General features: G+C 43.3%; 1 protein-coding gene across 1 annotated transcript; it reads left to right on the top strand.

Annotated features, from left to right (window-relative positions):
- Positions 1-410: 410 nt before the first annotated feature.
- On the top strand, positions 411-23087 carry LOC146685214 (myosin-7-like). The gene is made up of 45 exons (XM_085442991.1): positions 411-510; positions 1266-1369; positions 1644-1787; positions 1874-2030; positions 2289-2316; positions 3644-3737; positions 3844-3936; positions 4043-4106; positions 4627-4725; positions 5403-5506; positions 5584-5722; positions 6233-6351; positions 6454-6603; positions 6920-7090; positions 7183-7362; positions 8137-8269; positions 8381-8457; positions 8703-8790; positions 9211-9328; positions 9407-9530; positions 9611-9747; positions 10019-10189; positions 10290-10374; positions 10984-11226; positions 11315-11491; positions 12475-12620; positions 12748-12838; positions 12919-13076; positions 13429-13660; positions 14070-14196; positions 15307-15425; positions 15536-15732; positions 15896-16079; positions 16177-16342; positions 16568-16692; positions 16763-16878; positions 17590-17776; positions 17985-18194; positions 18282-18407; positions 18645-18735; positions 19010-19089; positions 20274-20378; positions 20471-20566; positions 21821-21964; positions 22047-23087. The coding sequence occupies exons 1-45, from the start codon at positions 411-413 to the stop codon at positions 22056-22058; spliced, it is 5811 nt and encodes a 1936-aa protein (XP_085299117.1). The 3' UTR covers positions 22059-23087.
- Positions 23088-23442: the final 355 nt, after the last annotated feature.

Here is a 23442-nt window from a genome sequence, read left to right on the forward strand (position 1 = left end):
TTTTTCTCACTGTAAATAATTTCAAGAAACAGACGCAGCCTCTACATGAGAAATCTACTGATGACGTTTGCATTAAACAATGACGGTGCACGTCCTCTCAAGTGTGACTGGTGGAAAATGAGCATCTGAACTTTGTATCAGAACATATCTGCAGCCAACGTAACAGAACGGGAAGAAGTTGGTGCAGAAGTTGGATCAGTGTCGCCCTACCTTAGCCAGAAGAAAGCCAGCACTGTTATTTATTAGCATGGTGATAAATGCTGCTGTCTGAGAATGCTTTAAAAGTTTGCTCATGAGCCTTCAGAACATTTAAAGCAGAAAGTACCACATCTTTTCCACATTGTTTGGGAAATAACAGCCCTCCGAGGATCTTTAATGAATGCTCATATCTGTGATGTTTGTGTGTTCAGATGTCTCGGTTCCTGGACATGGCGGAGTTTGGAGAAGCGGCTCACTACCTCCGCCTCACCAACTTGGAACAGCTGGCTGCCAAGGGCCAAGCTTTTGACGGTCTCTGTTTCCTTTTTATATTTCTCTGCACCAGAGGTGGAAAATACGGACAATCTGTACTTAAGTATAAGAAAAGATACTAGTGTAAAAAAACTACTCCAGTAAAAGTCAAAGTAGTGATTCAACTTCTTTGCTTAAGTACTGCTGCTCTGAGGTTTAGTTGCCTCAGCTGAGTTCCATCCTCTACACTGAGACTATACAGTTTATGTTGTTTTTATACTAGAAGGTATGAAGGTGGAATTCAGTGACTGAATCTCAGCATCATCACCCAACTTCCAATCAATCTGTGCTACACCACAGCTGTGCACCAATCACACACTGTTCTTTAAAACCGGTACTCCTAACCTGAGCACTCCTCACCTTTGTAAAAAGACAAACAAACACAGGCCCACTTTAACACCAGACTATGACACACAGTATGCAGCAACCCTGGTCATTAATACACAAACAGTACTGTCTTTCATGCACTACTGTTTAGGCTCACATCGCTTTGATGTCTGAAGTAAGGAGCCAGTTTTGAAAATGTAAACAGTAGAAAGTACAGATATACATGTTCAAATGTAGGGAGTAAAAGTAAAAGGTTTTCAGGAAAATAAATACTCAAGTTAAGTACAGATACCTGAAAATTAGGAAATAACAAAGTAACAAAGTATTTGTACTTCCAACCTCTGCTCTGTACATAGGTCTAGATGCTGTATGTATATATATATGCTACTGCATACTAAATAAAATGCTATGTAATCCATTTCTCTTAGGCACGAAGCGCATTTGGATGCCCGATGAAACTGAAGCATACACTGAAGTGGAGATCAGAGAGCTGAATGGAGACAAGACTACTGTGGAGACCAAAGACGGACGGGTTAGTCAGCCAGCTAATTCTAATTACTCGATATGCTGTTTATTCATTACTATTATTTAGTCATTTAATATGTTGAGTAGAAACACACAAGCCCCAATTATCCCCCACAATAAAACTACATCTCCTTTTGATCTTTTGTTTCCATGCACCGTTTTGCTGTCCTGAGTTAAAATGTGTGGAATGTTGTTTTTCTTATTTCACAATCAAAAAACAAACAGTTAAATTTCACTTTGAGGGGTTTAACTAAAATTTCATGTGTGTTTGTGTGTTTCAGTTTCTAATAGTAAAAGAAGACGACCTCCAGCCAATGAACCCTCCTAAGTTCGACATGATAGAGGACATGGCCATGTTGACACACCTGAACGAAGCATCTGTCCTCTTCAACCTGAGGAGGAGATACAGCATGTGGATGATCTATGTTAGCATCTACTCTAATGTGCAACCATCAAAAATACGTTTCCATCTTCCTCACTGTGTGTTTCTAACTGTGTGTCTCTGCGTCAGACCTACTCTGGTCTGTTCTGTGTCACAGTCAATCCATACAAATGGCTGCCGGTCTACACTCCTGAGGTGGTGACAGCCTACAAAGGGAGGCGCCGTGCAGATATGCCGCCCCACATCTACGCCATCGCTGACAACGCTTACACTGACCTGCTGCAGAGTGAGTCACCTTTAGCCTCATCAGCCATGCTGTCAGCTTTCTCATTGCAGTCGTTACCTGGCAACCAGCCAGTTGACAATGTCTTCTATGCTGCACCTTTTATTCCAATTAAACATTAGAGGTATAGTCTGTGTTTGTGGTGTCAATGTACGGACCACTTTAGGTGAATGCGTGAATAAATCTTTTGCTTAGTGGATAAACTTTGAGCTCATTTGCCTCTTCTGAATATTTATTCACTTGGTTTTATTTCCCTCACAGATCGTGAGAACCAGTCAATGCTCATCACGTAAGTCAGAAGCACAGCTGGTCTAACATTACGGTCGGTAATATGACATCATAATAAAAATACAAATGGAAATAGGAATTATATGAGAAAAGCAAACCATGTCCTGTATATAAACTTGCAGTTTATTTCATTTAAACCACAGACTACATATAAAAAGATGGAAGTAGCTTCTAGGTCAGAGCATAAAGCTGTTAACCAGGAACATTCTTTCTACTGGCCAGCAGGGGGAGACTCCTCTAGTTTCAAAGTCGTGTACAAGTCTATGGGTGAATGCCTCTGCCACGCCCTTGATTATTTAGTAAATATTTCATGATGGTCACAATCAAGAGTTTATGGTCTTATTGAAAAAAATGTATTGTAGAAATCCAAATTTTAAAATAAGATGGTGCAGAGATGACGAAAAGTTGCTAATGAGTATCCAAAATACTCCAAAACTACACTTCTGTTCACAGAGACACCCATAGTAGACAAGTCAAAGGGTAGAGGCCACACAGATTTGGACCACCTCTCCCTGGGGGTTGAGATATGGCTAAAGGGCCCCAGACCCAAACAGAGAAACACTGACAGAAAACTCAAATCGACTTTGATGAGGAAGGATCTTGCCTATGAAAGGAGTACGTGCTGCAGTTAAAGGTGGATTGGTCTCAACCTCGGGAAGCCAACCATTAACATCACTAGGTCGAGACTGGAATGGTATCCAAAAGGAAAGAGGAAGAGAGAAAGCTGGAGGAACACATGGCTGAGGGATACTGAGGCACCTTGGTTCTTCTTTAGGAGCAGAAAAGTATAAACCACATACCAGGATTGGATTCTGAATTACTTCCAGTTCTTGGTAGCTGAGTGATCGTTAAACATCACAGCTCTCATCTGACTAGCATGATTTAACTGTACTCCACATGGGTATCATGGCATAGGGATGGCAATAGGTCTTCCAGTTGTTTCAAACAAGGTTCCAGTCTTGGTTGTGGAAGTGTTACATCCCTAGTCACTACTGTAGGAGAGCACAGGGCCGTGGTTTCTTCTGTAGACCCATCCATCGCTCATTACATCCAGTTAGTTAGCTCAACGGAAATAGCAAAAACACTCAGCTGAAGGTTTCAAAGCCTGTGCGTGACTGCACAATGTCATGATTTAAACCGAGAACAGAGAGTGATGTTCTCACTTAATATGTGCCTCAGTGTATTCGTTCTGTCTTTCGCCTCAGAGTTGTAGTTTATACATGTCATGATGAAGTAGCACCAATATGTTATTGCTCTCATTCACTGATAAAGGCATATTTTAAATTGTTTAACTGAAAATTGACTTTGTTTTTACACCATCCTTTCAGAGGTGAGTCAGGTGCCGGGAAAACAGTCAACACTAAGAGGGTGATACAGTACTTTGCCATCGTCGCTGCTCTAGGAGAAAATGTGAAAAAAGGAGTAAGACGCCTCAACAGTTTCCCTTTTCCTTAACTGTTCCAGTCCATAGTGAAAAAAAATACCCATACTGGGAATATGTCTTTGCAATGTTTCTCTTTGTATTCAGGGATCTTTAGAGGATCAGATTATTGAAGCTAATCCAGCTATGGAAGCATTTGGGAATGCCAAAACCATCCGCAATGACAACTCCTCCCGCTTTGTGAGTTCATCCTCAAGGCTGGAGTGGAGAACACAGCTTTGTGTCTCATGTGGATTTCTGTGTAGACGTGTTGTAAAGACCGTGGGTTTGTATTTGTGTGCTTCAGGGCAAGTTCATCCGAATTCACTTTGGCCCAACAGGGAAACTGGCGTCTGCTGACATCGACATCTGTAAGTGTTCTCAAAAAGTTATTCCACGTTTGAATTTGTTAGTTAAACTGCACTAGCCGAACATGTTAGCCTTTCTACTCAGCATTTTTCAAATGACATTTTATTATCACACAGCCACAAATACGTTTTAATTGAAACCATCCATCCATCTAGTGTAGAATTTTGTAAGGCATGCGGGTGTAAAAAGGGCTGAAACAGCACATTAGTTCACTGGAAACTTGTCTCAACAACTAAAAGCTCTGGGGCATTGTTGGAAACAGAGGTACATCCCAAACACTCCTAGTACACTGTGACAAATGACTGAGGAACAGTTTAAGTCATGCAGCAGTTACTATACAGTCCTCCAAGTTTCCAATATCTTACATTTCTTGGGCATACTTCATTTTATGGCTTAGTGGTATTGCAAGACAAGATGTGTTACTAACATCTCAGCGTCAGACACTGAAAGGTTGTGAGGTGTTGTGGGTGTCTCGCGATGCTTTGGCTGATGAGTGACGTAGTTTGTGTTTATTTTCCTCAGACCTTTTAGAAAAGTCAAGAGTTGTTTTCCAGCAACCAGGAGAGAGAAGCTACCACATCTATTACCAGATCCTGTCCAATCATAAGCCAGAATTACAAGGTAAAAAACAAACAAAAAAACTACCCAGTGCTGCAACCTGTCCAATGAAAGACACCAGCTATATAAATGACACTCCGTTTAATAGAACTGCATTATTAACAGAAACAGAAATAAAACCAAGAACATGCAGAACAACAAAAACAATGCATGTCTTTAAAATCTAATTTATCAACCCAGCAATCTGGGGAGGCTTTGGTGCAGGTTTATGCGCCCCCGACAAATATGACTGACCTGAAACAATGAGGCAGCTACTACAGTTTGCTGTCTTTGCCTGTTGTAACAGTTGCTGTTGTAATGCAGTGTATGACCACATGGCGGCGCCTCCTGTCTCATGACTGGTGTCACCCCCTTTTTGTTCTTCTTCGCACTCCTCCTGTAATGGATGCTCCCTTGTGCACGCGGACTAGTGTGCTCTTTAGTAATGTGTGGTAGAGGTGGCACTTTTATTTTTGATATTGTAAATAAATGAGTACTTTTTGGAAAGTCAGAAGCTGTTGCTCATTCGCTACTCAGCTGCATCTCCACCGCACGTTACACTGTTTACCAAATAACTGAACAATAACATTATGAAATGTAACCACAGAAAATATGAAACGTGCCATTTACAGTGTGAGGAGCGTGGGAAGAAAGAGAGGGTTAACTGTGATAACTAATGATAAAATAATTTCATGATGCAGACATGCTGCTGGTGACCACCAACCCCTACGACTACCACTTCTGCTCTCAGGGTGTGACCACGGTGGAGAGCATCAGTGACGGAGAGGAACTGATGCTCACCGACGTAAGAGGAACACAGCGTCTCAAAGAAAACTCTCTCTGATGATGTGTGTAAACTGTACTCTGTATGTTTGTGTGCAGCGTGCCATGGACACGCTGGGCTTCACTCCAGAGGAGAAGTATGGCTGCTACAAAATTGTTGGAGCCATCATGCACTTCGGTAACATGAAGTTCAAGAAGAAACAGAGAGAAGAGCAGGCCGAAGCGGACGGCACAGAGAGTATGACCCACTAAACACCATCACAAAGACACAACAGTTAGTTTGTATAATGGATGCAGGTGATGCTGCCTGGACAGAGCTTTCTGTTGTCTCGCAGTGTGTTATTAAAAGGATTTTGGTAGAATATGATGGAAAGATAACGAAGCAACAATATAGTTTTAGCCTTTTTAAACAAAAATTACTTTTTCAATTTCAATTTCTTGGTTAAGGTACAGAAAGTACCAATGCAATACTAATTGTAGGCGAAAGGTCATGAGCTGGGATTAACTGCAGACCTCGCCCAAATCTCACAATACACAACCTCAGAGGATGTATTATGAACTTGTGGTTGAGCTGCGACAGCCATCAGTTACATATGGTCCATTGTAGTTGATCTTTATAACTATCTGGCATTGAAGTGAACAAGTCCTCACCTTTTTTTTAAATCTTTTTGTATAACTGTGAAAAACATGTCTAGTCTGTGCTGGTAGAGACCTCAGATAATTACCTGCATGTGGTTTGTGTGTTAAGGTGCAGATAAGGCAGCTTACCTGATGGGCATCAGCTCTGCTGACCTGCTGAAAGGCCTGTTGAATCCTCGAGTGAAAGTGGGAAATGAGTTTATTGTTAAAGGACAGACTGTAGAACAGGTGATCAAAGTTTTCTGTCTTACTACATAAACTTAACTGTAAATTTCCAAACATGTTTATCTGTGGTTCCAGGAAAACTAACAGGTCGTGTTTTGTGTCTAGGTGAACTATGCAGTGGCCGCCCTGGCAAAAGCCACCTATGACCGCATGTTTAAGTGGCTGGTGGGTCGTATCAACTCGTCCTTATACACTTCTTTGCCTCGTCAGTACTTCATCGGTGTCCTGGACATCGCCGGCTTTGAGATCTTTGAGGTACAAAGGAAATACAAAGAGACACTTTCAGCACCTTCAAATCCAGCCAAGGTCCAGGTCTTTCCAGTGACACCAAATATATGTTTTGAAGATAAATGCTACTGTAAAAATAGTGCGCAACCATTGGAATAAAAATCGTGAAATCATAGCAAGGATATCCTAGACGTCAGCTCAAACCTAGCACAGGAAACACTAGCAGACAGCTTTTCAGAGAAAGGGTTTTTCTTCTTTGGTGTCACTCGTGGTTCGGTCATTTTGCAGAATTGAACATCTTTTGATCAGTAACTCCAAAAACATGGTTCATTTCTGTTTGCAGTTCAATAACTTTGAGCAACTGTGCATCAACTACACCAATGAGAAGCTGCAGCAGTTCTTTAACCACCACATGTTCATCCTGGAGCAGGAAGAGTACAAGGCTGAAGGCATCGAGTGGACCTTCATAGACTTTGGTTTGGACTTACAGGCCTGCATAGACCTCATAGAGAAGGTATGTTTGCGTGTTACATGGGTTGTATTGGATGATTCCAATATGAAGCCTATGTGAATATGAAATGAATTAATTAGAGCTCCTTTGTCCAGCCAATGGGTATTCTGTCCATCATGGAGGAGGAATGTATGTTCCCCAAGGCCACGGACCACAGCTTTAAAACCAAACTTTACGACAACCATCTTGGGAAGTCACCCAACTTCCAGCGGCCGCGTCTAGACAAGAAGCGCAAATATGAGACGCACTTTGAGTTGGTTCACTATGCTGGAGTGGTGGGTATCCTTTCATAAAGTCACTTTTTCTGTTGTTGGTCATTTGAAGTCTACTTGAAGGTGAAGTTCTCCAGTTTTATCAGGACAATTTAACTTTGGTCTTAGCTCAGATAAGCTACAGAGCTACAGCGGGGTGATGGAGACGTTGTTCTGGCCTTTTCAGGTGAAGCCATAAAGCTTTTGATTTTACTCTTGAGCTTGGGTTGAAACTCTGGACATGTAGAATGTTGCTGGGAACGTCGGGATGGGAATTGGTCGGGTGTGACTTTGAATAAGGAACACAAAAAATCCTAAAGATTTAAACATGGAAAAAAATTGTGTTATATTCTCAGCATTGTTTTTAAAAGCTCGAGTTGACAAAAAAAATCTTATGATGTTTTATTTTGGTATAAATGCACATCCAGTTATTTATTATATAGGATCATGCTTATGCTTTAAGTCATATGAGAGCCCAGTGGCTAGAAGAGCTCAGCAGCAAAGTGGCCACAGAACATCAGTGAAGTTCGGTTACTTGTATTGACAACAAGGAAACTAACTGATAGCAATGTGAACTGGATGGCTCTACAGTTAAAACAACTATCAGTGAGCTTAAAGGACACTGTTGACTGACAGGTGGGAAAAACATCTGGTACATCTACAAGCTAACATCTGGACATTTTCTTTGACCTGAGAGTGTCTGTCATGCAAATACGCTTTGATTGCAACGCCTCTCTCTCAAGTTAGATCTGGCCGAGGTTGATGTCACAGAGCTCAACTGACTGGTGTGTGTTGTAGGTGCCGTACAACATCACAGGCTGGCTGGACAAGAACAGAGATCCTCTGAATGAGACGGTGGTGGCCCTCTTCCAGAAATCCTCCAACAAACTGATGGCTGGACTTTTTGAGATCTACATCAGCTCTGATATGCGTAAAAACACCAGCCTCACTAAATATTTAATGGAAAACCGTTCAACTACAACAAGGAATTGAACTATATGAGTGTGTTTGGGTTGAGTCTTGCTTTTTTGTGTTATTTTAGCTATTGATCCGAAGGCTGAAACCAAACAGAGGAGGAAGAAAGCAGCTTCTTTCCAAACTGCGTCACAGTTGCACAAGGTGGGTGTGACTGGCAGCTACCCCTGAGACACCATTACAGTACACCGGGGGGGGGGGGCAATTCATTTTCCCAAGGTGCCACAGGAGAAACTGGGACTGTTACTGGAGGGCATAACCAGTAAGCTTAATTTGATCTCTTTATAAGTCTGAGAGGGCCTCCACAGCAGTCTCAGTTTGTCATGTGACCCTTTAGCCCCTGCTGTACACTATGACAGAGGTTTCAACTAATTGTGTGTTTATTCCAGGAAAATCTTAATAAGCTGATGGCTAACCTTCGCAGCACTCAACCTCACTTTGTGCGCTGCATAATCCCCAATGAGAGCAAGATTCCAGGTAAGACCACGAACCCTGGTATCTACTGACAGCTGGTGTCTGTGAGTCGTCCTCACCCAGAAAAATAAACTTGCTAAATGAATGACCTGTATGTGGTGGGGTAAAAGGTGTTTTTCACCTTGGCACCACTAAAGGTGTTTTTATTGTCTCGTGCCAGAAATATTACCAAAGATATTGTTACTACTTTACAAGTCTCAACAGACATATTATGTCTACGTGCATTTGTTGATGCACTTTCAGTTTGGTTTTAGCGTAATGCTCGATTTTGTAAAGAAACCATCTGAAGTAATGACTTTTACTTAATTGCACTGAAAGGGAAATTCTAGTTCCTTCCCATGCCCCAAATAAAAATATTGTTGGACTGCACAGTTAAAGTATTCTCCAAGTTATTTTTTGAGATGCCTTCCTTTGTTTTTCCAGGTGTGATGGATCCCTTCCTGGTCCTCCATCAGCTCAGGTGTAACGGGGTCCTCGAGGGGATCAGGATTTGCAGGAAGGGCTTTCCAAACCGCATCCTGTACGCTGAGTTCAGACAGCGGTGAGTTGCATATCTAACACATATTTATTTACTTCATCTGCTGTTGCTCTTCAGTAATGGACTTTTTTTTCTTCTCAGTTATCGCATCTTGAACCCTTTTGCGATTCCAGAGGACTCATTTGTGGACAACAGGAAGGCTGTGGAGAAACTGCTGGGCTCTCTTGACATAGACCACAGCCAGTACAAGTTTGGACACACAAAGGTACAACAAATTCAAGTTTACCCTGCCTTTGACACCTATGTTGTTGGAGTTCAGCTGATGGTCCCGTTGCTTCGTCTCAGGTGTTCTTTAAGGCGGGTCTGTTGGGTCAGTTGGAGGACATGCGGGACAACCGTCTGTCTCAGATCCTCACCACCGTTCAGGCCATATGCAGAGGGAAGCTCATGAAGATGGAGCGACAGAAACTGATGCTGCAAAGGTCAGTGTCACATCTATCAGGGGAATGAATGATAACAAATCAGTAAAAAGGAGACTTTAAAAACTTTTTAAGTGCTGATGCCAGAAAAGTTGATCAGAAGTAAGAAGGAAGTTGTATTCGTAAGAAAGAAAAGCAACCTGACAGAGTTTAATGAATATATGACCATGCCAAGGTGTTTAAACTTTGCTTAGTGCAGCATGTTGCTGTTGTTTTGACTCTCATCACCTGTTTTTTGGGGCTGATGTGATTTTTTTATTGTTCTTCCTCTCAGGGACGCAGTGATGGTGATCCAGTTTGCCATCAGGGCATTCTTCTCAGTGAGGACTTGGCCGTGGATGATATTATTCTTTAAGCTCCGTCCGCTGCTCAGGAGTGCCCAGGTCGAGAAGGAACTGGCCGCTCTGAACGAAGAGTTCAAGAAACTAAAAGAGGCCTACGGCAGGTCCGTTAATCCGCCGGCGCTTGAATCGGGGCTACAGCTGAGCTGCACGCAGACAGACGTCTGATGTCCTGCCATGTTTCTGTTTGTTTTTTTTCATCAGGTCGGAGGTGAAGCGGAAGGAGGCGGAGGAGCGGCAGGTGGCTTTGGTTCAGGAGAAAAATGACCTGGCTCTTCAGCTTCAAGCAGTAAGAGAAATTTAAACGAGTGGTGCCAGCTCACCACAGCAGGATCCTTACAGCAGGGCTTCACAGAGTAATAGAAAACACAGAACTGAGTCAATGAGGGCAGAAACCTGGTGGGCATTAAAAGGTTAACATAGGTTTACTTTCTACATTAGATCGTGTTTTGTCCTGTTTATTGTTCGTGGTCTCTATAAATCTCTTCTTTATCGTCTGCCCACTGGTAGTAGACCCAGCGTAGTTCTGCTGGAGATTTCTTTAGTCACTTTTAATCGTGCGTTCTCGCCCTCTGAGGTCATAGTTATATATTTCCTGCTTTGCTATTTAAAATATGTTGATTCCTTTATTCTGGGTGCTTGTTTTAGCCTCAGCAAACCCTCTGTGGGTTTAAGCACCCACCAATAAACAAACTCTCATTGTTTTAGTGGTCATGGAACATGTGCAGTCATACGAGCACAATTTTAGTCACTCTGTATACTGCGTAGTCCATTATGCAAGAATTTTATGCACTTGTTCATAATTTTTAATATACCCTGTCCATATTACAGCTGTTAGCTTCTGATATGCAGACTGGCCTCATATATTTAAATAACTTTTTGTATCCAAACAATCCAGGAGCAGGACAACCTGATGGATGCTGAGGACCGCTGCAACCAGCTGATTCAGTCTAAAATCTCTCTGGAGTCAAAGCTGAAGGAGATGCAGGAGCGCCTGGAGGATGAGGAGGAGGTGAGCTCCACGCTGACGTCCAAGAAGCGTCAGCTGGAGGACGAGGTGTTATCGCTGAAGAGAGACGTGGATGACCTGGAGATGACCCTGGCTAAAGTGGAGAAAGAGAGACATGGGGTTGAGAACAAGGTTTGTTCCCCAAAAGAGACCATATCAGTGCTGCTTTCCATCACTTCCCTCACTCACAGAATAATGTTTGTTTTTTCTCTCCATGCAGGTGAAGAACCTATCACAGGAGATGTCTGTTCTAGATGAATCCATAGCATCTCTGAGCAGAGAGAAGGCTGCCCTGCTGGAAGCTCACCAGCAGGCATTGAATGACCTCCAGGCGCAGGAGGACAAAGTCAACATGCTGGCCAAGGCCAAAGCTCGACTGGAGCAGCAAGTGGACAGTGTAAGGAGAGATATTCCTGGATGTCTGACAGTAGGCTGCAATATAAACTGTTATTTATGGCACTCGAGTGGAAGGATGAGCAGCTTGAGACGACTGGTTGAACCTGTGCTGAATAAATAAAATTGAATTACCTGAAGTTTATTCAGGTAACTTTTTCATTTGTTTTTAAGTTTTAGTGTTGAGAAAAATCTTCATATGAAAACTCAGATAAAGCGTCTTGAAGGGATGGTTCACACTGAACATCCTCTGACCTGTGGGGCTTTTTATCATCCACACTCCACGCTGTGCAGTTTGCTGTTTATGGGATATCAGCTTTGAAACACACTGCCATCCCTCTATCCCCGTACACGTCTCACGTTACCTTCTCCAACATGGGTAGCTGTAACCGATCACCGATAACCACTGCCACGCTCACCTGTCTCTGAAATGGACAATTCCCCTGTGTTTGTGTTGTTTGCACCTTTCGTAGCACTTGAATGGAATGAACTGAAAAATAATCAGTGTTGCTGTGGAGTCCTTGTATCCATGCTTCAGCTTTTCTGAGTAAAATTCTAGTATTTTGCTTTTCTGTTATTTAATTAGCAGAAATGTGTCTGTTTGTTTCAAACCTGCTAGCATTAGCTGGTCATTAGCATCTCACCCCAACCTTAACAAAATCCAAACGAGTGGATAAAACTTTCACTCATACAGCATCACGATAGAGTAAACATGTTTACTTCTGCTGTGAAGCTGAACATTTCAGCACAGGAGTGTGTTAGAGCTTTGACTTATTTCTGAAGCCAGCTTCAAGTGGACGCCACAGGTCTGGGCTTTTGGCAGATTTCTTTTTCAACCCTGCAGGTTGTTAATTCTCTGTCCCTAAACAATCACTGAAATACCCAAAAGAATTTCTACAACCAACTTTTGAAAGCTTGTTTAGCACTGGTCCAGAAAAGACCTGTAATGTTCCCTGCTGTTATTACTGGTTTCTAACTCATGTGCAGGTTGAGACTTCGCTGGAGCTGGAGAAGAAGGTGCGGACCGATCTGGAACGAACCAAACGGAAATTAGAGGGGGATCTGAAGCTGTCCATGGACTCAGTGAGGGACCTGGAAAACCAGAAGGAAGAGCAGGAAGAGAGACTGAGAAAGTAGGAGAAATGTCTAGAGTTTTGGAATATAAATGTTTAGCTGAAAGGGCTCATTTTAACTGAAAAAAGGTACTTTATTACTGTCAATCCCTACAAAATGCTTTTCTCTCTTCACCCTTCTCTAAAGGAAAGACTTTGAGTTGGTGCAGCTTCAGTCAAAACTGGAGGATGAGCAGAGTCTGGCTGCTCAGCTTCATAAGAAGATCAAAGAGCTTCAGGTTGGTGCAGAGAGGATCTTATTCAGCTTCCTCTTCTTCACTGCTGCTGCTGTAGTTTGTTTTGTACTTGCCCTCCTCAGACTCGTATCGAGGAGCTGGAGGAGGCCCTGGAGGCGGAGCGGGCATGGCGTTCCAAGGCGGAACGACAGAGGAACGACATTGCCAAAGAACTGGAGGAGCTGGGAGAGAAGCTGGAGGAGGCAGGAGGAGCCTCAGCGGCTCAGATCGCCCTCAACAGGTTAAAATGGGCTTTGGTGATTTCTAACTTCCATCAAAGGGATCCATTAGGGGTCAGTTAGTCAGAGCCACAGTAGCTACGTTAGAGGTGACCCTTACTTTCGGTCATATACAAAGCGCTCAAATGATGGCTGTTTTAAAATAACATGGTCATTGTATGCACAGGTATTTCCTGTGAGGCGTTGAGACTAATATGGTGATCTCAAGAACACAGCTCTAGCTGTATGTCAGAGAAACCCCTTAAAGATTACATGCAGATGTAGATTCCTACCTTTAGAGTTCGACAGTGGATGGATTAGTATCTCAATACTGAGATTTGCCCAGATTATCACAAATACTGCTTTGTTGAACAGGAAGCGAGAGGCAGATTTCCTGAAGTTGCGGCGGGAGCTGGAGGAGGCGGGGCTTCACCACGAAGCAACAGCAGCCACCCTGAGGAAGAAGCACTCGGACATGGTGACGGAGCTCAGCGAGCAGATAGATGCTCTGCAGAGAGTCAAACAGAAGCTGGAGAAGGAGAAGGTGGAGTTCCGGCTGGAGGCTGATGACCTGGCTGCCAGCGTGGAGCAGCTCTCCAGGTCAAAGGTAGGAACAGACCTCCTGCTTAAGGGGCCACTCCACCAGGTTCATCAGTGTCAGTCTACTCGTCATGTTGAGTCCTGCTGGCCCTGTTTATGCTGCCATGGATGCAGTAACAGAGCTGGGTACAGTGCTGCCTCTCATCCTTGATCTTAATCTGCCCAGAGGCCATTTCCAATGCTCTGACAGCTTTGTCCTCCTTTAAGCAGCGTTATTGCAAAAGAACTGATGATGGGACACAAAACAAGGTGGTTCGTGCTCTTGACCTGTTTACACTTTAAACCTGTGAGGAGGTGAAACATGTTAATGCAGTGCAGTGCGACCAGATTTGGTCACATTGTAACCACCGCACGTTGATCGTGTTTCTTAGACCACATTAACTGTGACTTCTCTGTTGATTGATCTTTGTGTGCAGGCTGCTGTGGAGAAGATGTGCAGGGTTTATGAGGACCAGCTGAATGAAAGCAGGAGCAGAGCAGACGAGCTGCAGAGACAGCTGTCTGAAGTCAACGCTCAGAAAGCACGAGCAGTCACAGAAACCAGTACAGCACACTGACACACCCGACACTGATTCTACAGATCTGAACACCTGATTTTAGGCTGCATGAATTTTCTTTCTCCTACATCTTGCAGCACTCTGTGTGGATGTCCTCACCTTCCTGTCTGTTGTGTTAGGATTATTAGGACAAATGCTTAAAGCGTACTCTATAGAAAAAAGCATTTAAAATGATTTCTTTAGTGATCAACATAATAATATTAAACATTAATTGACAGCGAAAGGTGATGGAGAATTATTGAGATGGCATAAATTCCTCTCCCTCTCAGCTTAAGCTTTGCTAACAGGACAAGTAGAAGGTCATAAAATGTTAATATAAGCTTATTAAAGCTAGTGATGATGTCCATCACTACAATCATGGCTGAAATAGGAACCACTGGTAGAAGATTTTGCAACTTTTAAAAACTGAACTTCTTTAGTTTCCCAACATCGATGCATTGGTTTCTACACCTTCATCAAAAATTTCCTGTTAGATTTTCCCCATTTTTCCATTTAAAAAAAGAATTTCAGGCTCAACTGATGAAACACCTTAAAAGTAAAAACTTTCTGTATTTACTTTAGATTACAAACATGCAGCCCTTGTTAGGATCTAAATGACAGGAAGTGCCTGTCAGTCACCTACAATGCAGCTTTGAGATTCCTTCCCAGGCACATTAGTCTTCACTCACATCTGGCGTCAGGTGATCTCAATAGGTCACATGACAGGGTGAGGCAAGGTCTCACAATGGTTTTACCTGAAACCTCTGCTGATAATGACCCACGACTTTTTTTGATGTGGTAATTGACTTCATGGAGTCATCACGCCGTCCCGCACTAACAGTAGTAAATAGTGACCTATCGCACTGGTGGATAATTTGAGTATCGGAGGGTTGTTCTTGATAGTGTTCTGTCCTCTGAGTCATAAAAAGGTCCAACATCATTTTATGTTTGATCTGAAACGATGAAAGTTTTTGAATCTGTGCTTATGTTTTGTCCACGATTCTTAGTAAACACGCCAACAAAAAAATACAATTTGTAAAAATGGTAAATGAATATCTGATGTCTAAGATGCAGCAAGCTTATCGTACTCATGTACGTTTGGCTGTCGCCTTTTCAGCCGAGTACAGACGTCGTCTGGAGGAGCGAGACGCTACGATCGCTCAGCTCCAGCGCTTGAAGGTGGGCGCTTGCCAGAATGTTGAGGATATGAAGAAACGGCTGGAGGAGGAGAGCAAAGTAATACTTAACTCTTACACTTGTAACACATCAGGTCACTTCAGTGCTCTTATTAATACCTTTTTGAAGGTATTTTATTGGAACAAATGTATCCTGTGTCTGTGTTTCAGGCTCGCGTGGCGCTGGCTCATGCGGTGCAGGCATCCCGACACGACTGCAGCCTTCTCAGAGAACAGCTGGAGGAGGAGCAGGAAGCTAAGGCGGAACTGCAGAGGGCGCTGTCTACAGCCAACAGTCAGGTGGTTCAGTGGAAAGCAAAGTATGAGACTGATGCTGTGCTGAGGATAGAGGAGCTGGAGGAAGCAAAGTAAGACAACACTGCTGTAGCTGCACGTCACTCTGAGGTGCCATACTAACACATTATAGGAGAATGCAAAGACCACAGTTTAAATTCTTTATCCAGTTTCCTTCAAAGCAGCTACTGACTTTAGACTGGTAACGTTTAATAAGTTGAATTGTTGTATTTGCAGGAAGAAACTGGTCGTGAGACTGCAGACTCTCGAAGAAGTTGCAGAGGCGTCTCAGGCCAAGTGCTCCTCACTGGAGAAAACCAAACAGCGTCTGCAGATAGAGATGGAAGACCTGATGGTCCAACTGGAGCGCTCCAACGCTGCAGCTCTGGCTCTGGACAAGAGGCAACGCAACTTTGACATGGTCAGACATATGGCACGATTCCCCATGTGGAGATTTACACTTTAATGCCCATAAGTAGGTGTGCTCAGAAACAAATGTGTGCACTGGTTTGATGCAGGTGCTCAGTGACTGGAAGCTGAAGTTTGACGAGTGTCAGATGGAGCTGGAGGCCTCACAGAAAGAGTCTCGCAGTCTGAGCACTGAGCTCTTCAAACTGAAGAACTGCTATGAAGAAGCTCTGGACCAGCTGGAGACGATTAAACGAGAAAACAGGAACCTGCAGGGTACTGCAGTCCCTCCCCTGTCCTCTTAACTTACTACAATCACACTGGTATCTTCATTTCAGGGACCTGGTCTTACAAGCTCAATATCATGGAGAATATCATGATGTGAAGAGAAGTTGTAGTCCAGCGAACAAACGACTTCAATTTTTTAATCCTTTTTTAATATTGTGGGAGTTAAGGGATTAAATTCCAGTGTATCAAAGTGTTTTCTTTATATATCTCTAGAGGAGATTGTGGATCTGACAGATCAGATCAGTCAGGAAGGGAAGACGATCCATGAGCTGGAGAGGATGAAGAAGATCCTCGATGTGGAGAAGAGCGACATTAGAGCTGCCCTGGAGGAAGCAGAGGTAATTAGCTGCTGTAATCAATTATCTATAAAGTCTTTATTGCCTGAACTGTTACCTTTCCATTGATCAGGGAACCTTGGAACATGAGGAAAGCAAGATCTTGAAATATCAGATGGAGCTGGAGCAGATAAGGGCAGAGATGGACCGAAAGATTGCAGAGAAAGAGGAGGAGATCGACAGCCTCAGGTAATAAATATATTAATAACAGACTGAAAGGGGCTTAATATATGGAATAGAATAGAATAGAATTAAATTTAATAGGCTTTTATTGTCATTGGAGAATGCTTGAAAGTGAAGTGCAAAGGAAAAACTGCTGTGTGGAAGAAGCTGTTAGTGAGTCTGGAGGTAGGCGTGGGGCCAGATTGACCTGAGGCGCTGACCACAGGGCAGTGGGTCAGACAGGTGGTGAGCGGGGTGCGAGGGGTCACCTGTGATGGTCCTGGTTTTCCTGAGACAGGAGGATCTGGCGAGGCAGAGGGAAGCCAATGATTTTTTTGGGCTGTACCCTCTGCACAGCCTTCCTGTTGTCAGTTGTGGTCCCTGCATACCAAACACCAGGCAGGAGGAGAGCACGCTCTCCACTGAGGGGCGGCAGAAGGCCAGCAGTGCTTCTGGTCCAGGTTATTCTTCCTACTGTTAGCTACTGTTAGCTGGCGAGCTACATAGAAGGCTCTGCACTGAATGGACGGCCTGTAAGTGCAGCGAGCAGTGACTGTCTATATTTCTGTTAAAGCCTCGTCCTAAGGCACATAAGTACGGAGTCCACAGCAGCTCTTTCCCTGTGTAGGGTCTGCCTCAACCAGTCATACCAGGAAAAAAAAGGTTCATAACCAGAGAAAGAACTGACAACTGCAACCTTAGTGTTGATGGAGAGGTAACTCCAATGCTGTCCACCAGGGGGAGCCAGCAGCGTTCCCTGGAGACTATGCAGGCCAATTTGGAGGCAGAAATTCGTCATCGTAGCGAGGCGGTTCGTTTGAGGAAGAAGATGGAGTCTGACCTGAACGAGATGGAGATTCAGCTGGGAAACGCCAACAGGCAACGAGCAGAGAGCCAGAGGATCATGAGACACCTGCAGATACAGGTACCCTCACCTGTTCACATCAGAATGATGAGTAAAAACAGTGTCCAGGGATGTGCTATTTACTGACCGCACTGTGCTTCATTATCACATCAATCATGGACTGAAAAATGCAGCAGAAGTGAAAACTTCAACCAAAACAAAGCTCCGCCCCCTAGTGGCAAATGATATAACATGTAAACCAACCTTTCTGTGCTGAACTCTATCGCAGGTTAAAGAGCAGCAGGTGGAGCTAGAAGAAAAAGTCCAGCTGACCAATCAGCTCAGAGAGCAAATCGCCCTCCTGGAGCGGAGGTGTTCGCTGATGTCAGCGGAGGAGGAGGAGCTGCGGGGGGTCCTGGAACAGACTGACCGCACCCGCAAGATGGCCGAACATGAGCTGGTGGAGGTGTCAGAGAGAGTTAACCTGCTCGCTGCACAGGTTAATTAATTACGGCACATCAAATACAATCATGTTGAAATATGAGCATTTCATCATGACAGACGGTTTGATGACTTCCTGTTTTAGAACACGGGCCTCATGAACCAGAAGAAGAAGCTGGAGGCTGACCTGTCTGTGCTGACCGGAGAGGTGGACGAGGCGATGCAGGAGAGTCACAATGCTGAGGAGAAGGCCAAAAAGGCCATCGGTGATGTTAGTCCTGACCCATGACCTTTGATCCCTGATCAAAACCATTGCTGCTGTTAAATTGTAGTTTTCATCACATGTTAACCGAGTTTGATGCTGGAAAACTTTATTAATAACTCAGACGTTTTAGCATTTCTTAATCATTTATTTACCCCATAAAGCTGCGATTCATGCATCCATCACACACTCTGTCAGCCTCTAATACTTATTACCAGAATCCTGTTAATGTTTGTGCTTCACCAGGCGGCCATGATGGCGGAGGAGCTGAAGAAGGAGCAGGACAGCAGCACTATGCTGGAGAGAATGAAGAAGAATATGGAGTCTACTGTAAAAGGTACAATAACACTACTGACAAAAATAAATGCATGTATCGACTGTGATGTCACCTGTTGTCATGGTAGGTTAATAGAAACAATAGAAATTAGCTCGCCAAAACAAAAGCACAGACTTCTTGTCTGTTTGCTTTCTGGCACATTTGTTATCTGGGTTATCTGAACACGCACAGTATACTGTATATTCGTATTTCCTCACTTGTAGATGATAACTTGTTCACATAGTTCACCTGCAGATGTCACCGTGTTTTTCCAGCATCTATGTTCTTCTGACAGAACTGCAGGTGAAACTGGATGAAACGGAGCAGATGGCTCTGAGGGGAGGAAAGAAACAACTTCACAAACTGGAGACAACAGTGAGTGAAAACTCAGTCACAGAGTTGTTTCTCACTGTCAGTTAAATCAAGTTTCACTGCAACACCTGGTAGTTTAACAAGGACACTTTCTACTTTTCCTTGTTTCTGTCATACAGATACTCTTCTATACAGCGGTGGATGTGTTACATGCATTACATAAATAAAACCCCAAAACGTCTGAGTAACTTCTTAGGTCAGTTTCCAAAAAAGCGCATTTACAGAAAAAAAGTGCCTCTGCCAAGAGTCTTTAAAACATCTTTATTTGAGGTTTATCAAAAAAGTAATTGCCAAAGAATATTTGTGCTGGGAACAATTTTCCTCTACTGGCATCTGCTGCATAACAATGTAGGCACGCAGCATGCATAAACTTGCTAAAACCTTCTGCTGGAGGTGTCTTCCTGTTAAAAGGAAGTTTTTCCTTCCCACTGTTGCCAGGTGCTGGCTCACAGGAGGGTTGTTTGACTGTTGAGGTTTAAGCCTACAGTATAAAACACTTTCATGTGGCTGTTGTTGTAAACTGGCACTGTATGAACTAAAGTATTGTTGTGTTTTGGGGGAGCGGCCAGTTATCTCCCATCATGCCTTGGGACACGTGCTGCTGTTAAGATGTTCTTGTTTTATTGCTTACGGTTACATGACGTTTAACTGTCCTGTTTATACAGCGGTACAAAGTCACTGACAGTTACCGTTTTACCAGGAGTGAGGTCGGTTATGTTGTTGTTGACGCTCGGGAGCGCGGTGCAGCACGTGTTTAATTAAAAACTCTCCTGACCTGTTTGGGGAGGAACAGCAAGCTCAGTCTCTGAGGGAGGATTTGTTGCTAAGATTCCTCTGCTTGCCCCAATATCATTAAAAATGAAAACTGAAAAAGTAAATGACTCAAAAAAATCCAAAACTGAACGCACTATTAAACGCACTAAAAAATGCACTTGATAATAAAAAGACATTAAGTTATAAAATGCAACATCATTTGATACTTTGTTTTTCAATTTTCCTTTTTTAAATCAATTCCTCTTATTGGTCATTTTTACATTTGATTTTACCTTTTGTCATAGATTAATTGATGCATGCATATTTTTTACTGAGTCATTGAATTATTTATTCATGCTTGGTTTTGGCAGTTTTGCTCCTCTATATCAGTAACAGGTAACCAGCAGGAAGTAAATCAGCTGCTGTGTGTGCAGGTGAGGGCGCTGCAGACGGAGCTGACTTTGGAGCAGAAGAAGAGCGAGGAGTATCAGAAGGGGGTTCGACGCTACGAGAGGAAAGTGAAGGAGCTGACGTACCAGGTGTGAGGTCCTCACTGCATCCAGCTGCTGCTGTCATACAGATGTTGGTCCCGTCTTCTGTGTTTTCATTGGATCTTTGTGCTTTCGTGCAGTCAGAGGAGGACAAAAAGACTCTGCTCAGGATGCAGGAGCTGATTGAAAGGCTGCAAGCCAAAGTGAAGAGCTACAAGAGACAAGCTGAGAACGCTGTGAGTGTTCAGTAATGCTCTCGTCAATACAATGCAAATCAGCATCAAAATGATTAAAAAACATCTTTTTTATTTCTATAAAGTCAATATCGCTCCACAGAGGGACTCACGTCTGAGCTTTTAATGTGAAACATGTGCAAGTATGTAAACATAAACATACACTGAACAAAAATATAAACGCAACACCTTTGTTACTGCTCCCATTCCCCATGGGATGGACGTAGAGACCTAAAATTCATTCCAGATACACAATATAACCATCCCTCCCAAACAGTGGTCACAAATCAGTCCAAATGTGTGGTAGTGGGCACATCTGCTATATTGAGATAATCCATCCCACCTCACAGGTGTGCCACATCAGGATGCTGATCTGACATCATGAGTAGTGCACAGGTGTACCTCAGACTGCCCACAACAAAAGGCCACCCTGGAATGTGCAGTTTTGTCTCACAGCAAAATGCCACAGATGCCACAAGCAATGAGGGAGCGTGCAATTGGCATGCTGACAGCAGGAATGTCAACCAGATCTGTCGCCCGTGCATTGAATGTTCATTTCTCAACCATAAGCCGTCTCCACAGGCCTTTCAGAGAAATGGTGGTCACACCAGATACTGACCGGTTCTGGGTCCCCAGACCCCCAATAGCGCAAAAAACTTTTAGGTCTTTTAGGTTTTAGGTCTCTACGTCCATCCCATGGGGAATGGGAGCAGTAACAAAGGTGTTGCGTTTATATTTTTGTTGAGTGTACATAAAATATACAAATGACTAGCAGGACGTTTCCTGCATAGACAACACAGAAGGAAAATTTAGATCATAATCAGCATGTTCAGATTTTCAAGATTACCCTTAAAAAAACATGATCCTGGGAGATTTTCTTTAAACAAAAACAGCATTTATTATTTCATTTTTTATTTGCTTGTTTTTAGAACAATTAGTGTGCTTACCTGTGTAGTCAACCCACGCCACCCTTCATGAAAGTACAGTCATTTCCTGAGCACCACAGATATTTGGGACTTTTAGTAAATGCACAGTTTGCATTTACTAATTGATATTCTGACATGCAAACACTGACATCAACAGAGAGCAACCCAGAAAAGCCCCGCCCCTCAGTGGTCACGGCAGATGGCCGCCCGTCCTTGAGCCTGGTTCTGCTGGAGGTCTCTTCCTCTTAAAAGGGACTTTTTTCTTTTTAGAGCTGCTCTAATCCATATAAAATAACATCTATTTAAAAGGGATCGTCTTTTTGTCCACCAGGAGGAGCAGGTGAGCTGCAGTACTGTACGTTTCCGCAAAGTCCAACACGAGCTGGACGAAGCCGAGGAGAGAGCAGATATCGCCGAGACGACCGTCAACAAGCTGAGGATTCGAACTCGCGAACAGACCAGCAAGGTCGCCATGGTGAGTTACGCTTGGACGAAGTAGAGGTTAACACTGTTTCACTTCCATCAGTGTTCCTAATGAGCCGTTCGTGTCTCTGCAGATCACTGAATGAAGCTCTGCAGCATCTCCATCACTGATTAACTGACGTGTTGTTTGTTACCTGCTGTGTGTTTTTATCCCGTGTATTTGTACATCTGCGTCTACTGTACGACAATGCGTTTTTTCAATGAAAAGTATTATAACCTGGTTTGAAAGGGAAGTGTTGAGGGCTGCGAGAACATACGAGCGGTCAGCCGTGTGTAAGCCCAGAGGGGGAAGCATCAGTTCTCACCCCCTTAAATTTGTTTTGAACAGTTTTATGCTTGTTTGTTTTCAGAGGGGTTCAGCATGCTTAACCAAATTAAAGAGAAGACTATAAAGATCTTTTTAAAATAGCAGTTTAATCCCCCTTCCACAGTCAGCGATCCTGGAAAAATAATGTAACCAAAAAAAAGAAAGAAAGAAAAGAAAGAAGGCCAAAAAATAGTTGTTTTACTTCTCGTATGTGTCAGTACTTCATGAGAATGAGCTGTTTGACACCGGCAGAGAAGATTTGGCAAGTTTTTCATGGTTGCAACACACACGTGGAACCATTTAACAAACAGGAAATAAACCGGCTTTCAACTGGGACAGGATGTATTGCAAAGAAGCGTCGTTACAATAAAAAAATAATAAAACTATAAATGAATAAAAAATGTTTTTGCTAAATCAATTTAGCAGTGTTTTATGTCAGTACTGAATCAGATGATTTTGTGGTTTTTGTGCATAAAAAGTTTGGTTTGTAAATGTTTTGTGGTGTCAGACTGTAACTTCCCAATTAAAGAAAGAAAAAACAGCGTTTAGAGACCGACTGTTTAACTGAAGGGGGGGAAAAACATACTCGAGGTGGTGGAGACCAAAACCGGAGCTAAAAGAGCTTTCTGATTGCTGGATGGAACATCAGTGCTGGATTTTTCTCTGCCCACCGGTGATGGCCAAAAGCATGTTAATGGGAAGGAGTTCAAACGAAAGAAATGTGCCTGTATTCAGACTGTAAGTATGTTGATGTGTGGCTTTATAATTATTTGTTTTACTGTGTAGTGACCAATAAAAGCCTGATGCTGTTGACTGCTGCTTTTGGTCCACTCCTCTATATGTTGTTCTTTCAGGTTTCTGCACAGCTCCCGTAAAATACCGTCACAGCCTTTCAGTCCGGTTCATGTCTGAACTTTGGGCCGTTGCAGCAACATTTTGTTGTAGATCTGCTGCAGTGCTTGGGATCTTTAGCCGTGTCTCAATTCAGGGCCTGCATCCTTCGGAGGACCCAGCCTTCGCGGTCTACGTGGGCCGGGTCCTCCGAAGACCGAGAAGGGCAGAAGTGCGAGGCTGTGAAATGGGACGGTCTCGCCTTCAGATTCGCGTCAAAATATAACAAGACATTGGAGTAAATTCTCGATCATCTCACACTTCAGTTTAAT

This window comes from Copadichromis virginalis, linkage group LG20 (assembly GCF_057382275.1).
Source record: "Copadichromis virginalis isolate Kocher_CV1m ecotype Utaka linkage group LG20, C_Virginalis_male_GT1.1, whole genome shotgun sequence".
Classification (NCBI taxonomy): Eukaryota; Metazoa; Chordata; class Actinopteri; order Cichliformes; family Cichlidae; genus Copadichromis; species Copadichromis virginalis.